The sequence below is a fragment of the Thalassophryne amazonica genome, chromosome 15 (genome assembly GCF_902500255.1).
Source record: "Thalassophryne amazonica chromosome 15, fThaAma1.1, whole genome shotgun sequence".
NCBI lineage: Eukaryota > Metazoa > Chordata > Actinopteri > Batrachoidiformes > Batrachoididae > Thalassophryne > Thalassophryne amazonica.
In genome coordinates this window covers 1,680,488-1,685,847 of record NC_047117.1, presented here as the reverse complement: position 1 = coordinate 1,685,847, position 5,360 = coordinate 1,680,488, and the positions used below count along the sequence as shown (strand labels likewise).

The window sequence follows — 5,360 nt, the reverse complement described above, 5'->3', positions numbered from 1 at the left end:
TTTTTTTTGTCTTTTTAAGGTTGGTGACGGGGCATGTTTTTTTTTTTTTTTTGTCTTTTTAAGGTTGGTGGACTGGGATGTGTTTTTTTGTTTTTTGTTTGTTTTTTAAGGTTGGTGGACTGGGATGTGTTTTTTGTTTGTTTTTTAAGGTTGGTGGACTGGGATGTGTTTTTTTGTTTGTTTGTTTTTTTAAGGTTGGTACTGGGATTTGTTTTTTGTTTGTTTTTTAAGGTTGGTGGACTGGGATGGTGTTTGTTTGTTTGTTTTTTTAAGGTTGATACTGGGATTTGTTTTTTGTTGTTTTTTTTAAGGTTGGTGGACTGGGATTTGTTTTTTTTGTTTGTTTGTCTTTTTAAGGTTGGTGGACTGGGATTTGTTTTGTTTGTCTTTTTAAGGTTGGTGGACTGGGATTTGTTTTTTTTTGTTTGTTTTGTCTTTTTAAGGTTGGTGGACTGGGTCCCTGCGTAGTTTTTTTTTTTTTTTTTTTTTTTTTTTTTTTTTAAGGTTGGGGGTGGGTCCCTGCGTAGTTTTTTTTTTTTTTTTTTTTTTTTTTTAAGGTTGGTGGACTGGGTCCCTGCGTAGTTTTTTTTTTTTTTTTTTTTAAGGTTGGTGGACTGGGTCCCTGCGTAATTTTATTTTATTTTTTTTTTTAAGGTTGGTGGACTGGGTCCCTGCGTAGTTTTTTTTTTTTTTTTTTTTTTTTTTTTAAGGTTGGTGGACTGGGTCCCTGCGTAGTATTTTTTTTTTTTTTTAAGGTTGGTGGACTGGGTCCCTGCGTAATTTTATTTTATTTTTTTTATCTTTTTTAAGGTTGGTGTACTGGGTCCCTGCGTAATTTTATTTTATTTTTTTTTTAAGGTTGGTGGACTGGGTCCCTGCGTAGTTTTTTTTTTTTTTTTTTTTTTTTTTTTTAAGGTTGGTGGACTGGGTCCCTGCGTAGTTTTTTTTTTTTTTTTTTTTTTTAAGGTTGGTGGACTGGGTCCCTGCGTAGTTTTTTTTTTTTTTTTTTTTTTTTTTTTTTTTTTTAAGGTTGGTGGACTGGGATTTGTTTTTTTTTGTTTTTTTTTTGTCTTTTAAGGTTGGTGGACTGGGATGTGTTTTGTTGTTGTTTTTTAAGGTTGGTGGACTGGGATGTGTTTTGTTGTTGTTTTTTTAAGGTTGGTGGACTGGGATGTGTTTTTTTGTTTGTTTGTTTTTTTAAGGTTGGTGGACTGGGATTTGTTTTTTGTTGTTTTTTTTAAGGTTGGTGGACTGGGATGTGTTTTTTTTTGTTGTTTTTTTAAGGTTGGTGGACTGGATTTGTTTTTTTGTTTTTTTTGTTTTTTGTCTTTTAGGTTGGTGGACTGGGATGTGTTTTTTTTTGTTTTGTATTTTTAAGGTTGGTGGACTGGGATTGTTTTTTTTTTTTTTTGTCTTTTTAAGGTTGGTGGACTGGGATGTGTTTTTTTTTTTTTTGTCTTTTTAAGGTTGGTGGACTGGGATGTGTTTTTTGTTTGTTTTTTTAAGGTTGGTGGACTGGGATGTGTTTTTTTTTTTGTTTTTTTTAAGGTTGGTGGACTGGGATGTGTTTTTTTTTGTTTGTTTGTTTTTTAAGGTTGGTGGACTGGGATGTGTTTTTTTTGTTTTGTTTTTTAAGGTTGGTGGACTGGGATGTGTTTTTTTTGTTTGTTTGTTTTTTTTAAGGTTGGTGGACTGGGATGTGTTTTTTTTGTTTGTTTTGTCTTTTTAAGGTTGGTGGACTGGGATGTTTTTTTTTTTTTGTTTGTCTTTTTAAGGTTGGTGGACTGGGATGTGTTTTTTTTTGTTTTGTCTTTTTAAGGTTGGTGGACTGGGATGTGTTTTTTTTTTGTTTGTTTTTTTAAGGTTGGTGGACTGGGATTTGTTTTTTTTTTTTTTTTGTTTTTTTTAAGGTTGGTGGACTGGGATTGTTTTTTTTTGTTGTTTGTCTTTTAAGGTTGGTGGACTGGGATGTTTTTTTTTGTTTGTCTTTTTAAGGTTGGTGGACTGGGATGTGTTTTTTTTTTTTTTGTTTTGTCTTTTTAAGGTTGGTGGACTGGGTCCCTGCGTAGTTTTTTTTTTTTTTTTTTTTTTTTTTTTTTTTAAGGTTGGTGGACTGGGTCCCTGCGTAGTTTTTTTTTTTTTTTTTTTTTTTTTTAAGGTTGGTGGACTGGGTCCCTGCGTAGTTTTTTTTTTTTTTTTTTTTTAAGGTTGGTGGACTGGGTCCCTGCGTAATTTATTTTATTTTTTTTTTTTAAGGTTGGTGGACTGGGTCCCTGCGTAGTTTTTTTTTTTTTTTTTTTTTTTTTTAAGGTTGGTGGACTGGGTCCCTGCGTAGTATTTTTTTTTTTTTTTTAAGGTTGGTGGACTGGGTCCCTGCGTAATTTTATTTTATTTTTTTTATCTTTTTTAAGGTTGGTGTACTGGGTCCCTGCGTAATTTTTTTTTTTTTTTTTTTTTTAAGGTTGGTGGACTGGGTCCCTGCGTAGTTTTTTTTTTTTTTTTTTTTTTTTTTTTTTTAAGGTTGGTGGACTGGGTCCCTGCGTAGTTTTTTTTTTTTTTTTTTTTTAAGGTTGGTGGACTGGGTCCCTGCGTAGTTTTTTTTTTTTTTTTTTTTTTTTTTTTTTTTTTTTTAAGGTTGGTGGACTGGGTCCCTGCGTAGTTTTTTTTTTTTTTTTTTTTTTTTTTTGTCTTTTTTTCTTTTTCTACGGTTGGCTGGACTGGGTCCCTGCGTAATTTATTTTATTTTATTTTTTTTATCTTTTTTAAGGTTGTGCGACTGGGTCCATGCGTAATTTTATTTTATTTGTTTTTTAAGGTTGGTTGGACTGGTCCATGCGTAGTTTTTTTTTTTTTTAAGGTTGGTGGACTGGGTAACTGGTAGTTTTTTTTTTTTTTTTTTTTTTTTTTTTTTTTTTTTTTTATTTTTAAGGTTGGTGGACTGGGTCCCTGCGTTAGTTTTTTTTTTTTTTTTTTTTTTTTTAAGGTTGGTGGACTGGGTCCCTGAGTAGTTTTTTTTTTTTTTATCTTTTTTAAGGTTGGTGGACTGGGTCCCTGCGTAGTTTTTTTTTTTTTTTTTTTAAGGTTGGTGGACTGGGTCCCTGCGTAGTTTTTTTTTTTTTTTTTTTTTTAAGGTTGGTGGACTGGGTCCCTGCGTAGTTTTTTTTTTTTTTTTTTTTTTTTTTTTTTTTTTAAGGTTGGTGGACTGGGTCCCTGCGTAATTTTATTTTATTTATTTTTTTATCTTTTTTAAGGTTGGTGGACTGGGTCCCTGCGTAATTTTATTTATTTATTTTTTTTAAGGTTGGTGAATCGGGATTTGTTTTTGTTTTTTTTTTTTAGGTTGGTGCACTGGGTCCCTGCGTGATATTATTTATTTATTTATTTATTTTTAGGCTGGTGGACTGGGTCCCTGTGTGTGGTTTCCAGTCATCCTCTGGTATCATTTCCTTCCTGTGTTCATGTTGTCTGAATGTGACGTCGTGGGGAATCACTGCTCAAAGGGCCTATTTACATGAAACTGCATATGTAAATGGGCGTGGCCAGGGAGGAGTTTGATTCCACGCTCAGTTCCACTTTCAGTGGGACATACAAACGGAACGTGTGTGCATTCATGGCTATGCACACTTTGACACATCTGAATATGAAAGTCCACGTTAGTCTTTGTATATGAGGCCGCCGCTCAGGTGTCATATAATAAAATAAATCCTCTAGGATTCGATCACACTGCTTCAAACACTAAAATATCATCAAAGGTTCAGAATGATTTATTTTGGAGGATTTCACTGGCAGTTTTATTGTGAAATATTGCAGAGAAATGCAGATCTTTGTAAACAAGGATGTGACGTTTTGTTTCACGTCTGGTTCGGCCTGCGTGCTGGACTTTGTGTGTTTCAGACGTGTATGGGTAAAGACGTGACGCTGCACGTGTCGGCCAGTAATCCCGCCATGCTGCTCTACCAGAAGTTCGGTTTCAAAGCCGAGGAGTACATCCTGGACTTCTACGACAAATATTACCCCGTGGAGAGCATCGAGTGCCGCCACGCCTTCTTCCTGCGTCTGCGGCGCTGATGTCCTGTCCCATGTCCGTCGGGGGGATTTTACGACCCAGAAGGTTTCCTGCTCTGAACTCTGTAACCAGCCTTTGCAGGATGGTGCCTTGCTCACAGGCTCCTGGAGAGTCTCCACTGCAGTGTTGTGTGACAGCAGGAATCCATCCAGCAACCTTCACATTACCAAAGCGCCATCTGTTGGAGCAGAGCAGCACTGACACTCAATGCAGGATTAAAATGAGTCCCTTGTTGTCGTTCCAGCTTCATGCGTCTTTAGAAGGAACCACATCGGTTCCACTCCCAAACTTAACATTCCAACAGTACGTCCATATGATGTTTGTTCGTTGTCTCACCGCTGTTCAGCCTGTAGAGGACTTCCTGTCTGTCTTCAGAGAAAACAACATAATTGGGTAGAAGTTTGCAGGTTCAAGCCCCTGCTGGGAACTGCCCGCCTCTCACTTTGTATTTATTAAAACTTTGATCGTGCGATTCTTTTTTCTCTCTCCTTCTGCCTGTTTAAAATCAAATTAATAACGTGAATTATTCCTGCACGCTTGCAGACAAGGGGCGGGGTTTGTGTCAGACCTATTGGCCAAATAAAAACACTGGTTTACAGATTTGATTTTGGGCTCACTGAACACATGATTCAATATTGAACATCCAAAAGCTCTACTTTTTAAAAACAGGTTTTCCTTTGATCTCTATTACATCATAAAACCTTCAGTCTCCACCCACAGATCTGTACCAGGGCCCCGTCTGTGGTTACACAATGCTTTTGTGAATCCACATCGTCCTCAGAGCTTTGCTAATGATCTTTTCTTCTGTGCTCCAGTTCTTGTAGGACGTCACAAGCACAGATTAACGTGCCGTCAGGCTGAGACAGGAAGTCCTTCATTCCCATGTGCAGTGAATAATATGTATATGACACAGACATGAATGAGTGAAGCTCGTCAGCATCTCGCCATGTCATGTAGATCCTTCAGACTTTATTTTGAGTAAATGCTTCAGGGGAGCATTAGCATGGCAAAAACCTTTTAGCTTCAGGGGGAGCTCCGCCCCCCAGACCCCCCCGCCATTTTAAGCATTTTCCTTATTTTGCCTTTCAGCTTCTGGAGGGGCTCTGCTCCCCCCCATACCACCCACCTTTTTAAGCATTTTTCTTTTCTTTCTCTTTTTTTTTTTCTTTTCAGCTGACCCCCCCCCCCCCCCCCTCATTACAGCCCTCTTAACCCGCTGCCACTTTAAGCTTTTTTAATTTTATGTAGATGTAAATTAATATTCAAAGTTTTCAGCTGTTTGACAGTCAGGCTG

At 36.7% G+C, this 5,360-nt stretch overlaps 1 protein-coding gene across 1 annotated transcript in view; it reads left to right on the top strand.

Moving 5' to 3' along the window:
• kat14 (lysine acetyltransferase 14) overlaps positions 1 to 4,671 on the top strand; it is a 26,255-nt gene extending 21,584 nt beyond the window's left edge. The window contains exon 11 of the mRNA XM_034189265.1: positions 3,895 to 4,671. Within this exon, the coding sequence (XP_034045156.1) occupies positions 3,895 to 4,068 (174 nt within the window). The 3' untranslated portion in view covers positions 4,069 to 4,671. The remainder of the gene's footprint in view (positions 1 to 3,894) is intronic.
• The last annotated feature ends 689 nt before the right edge of the window (positions 4,672 to 5,360 follow it).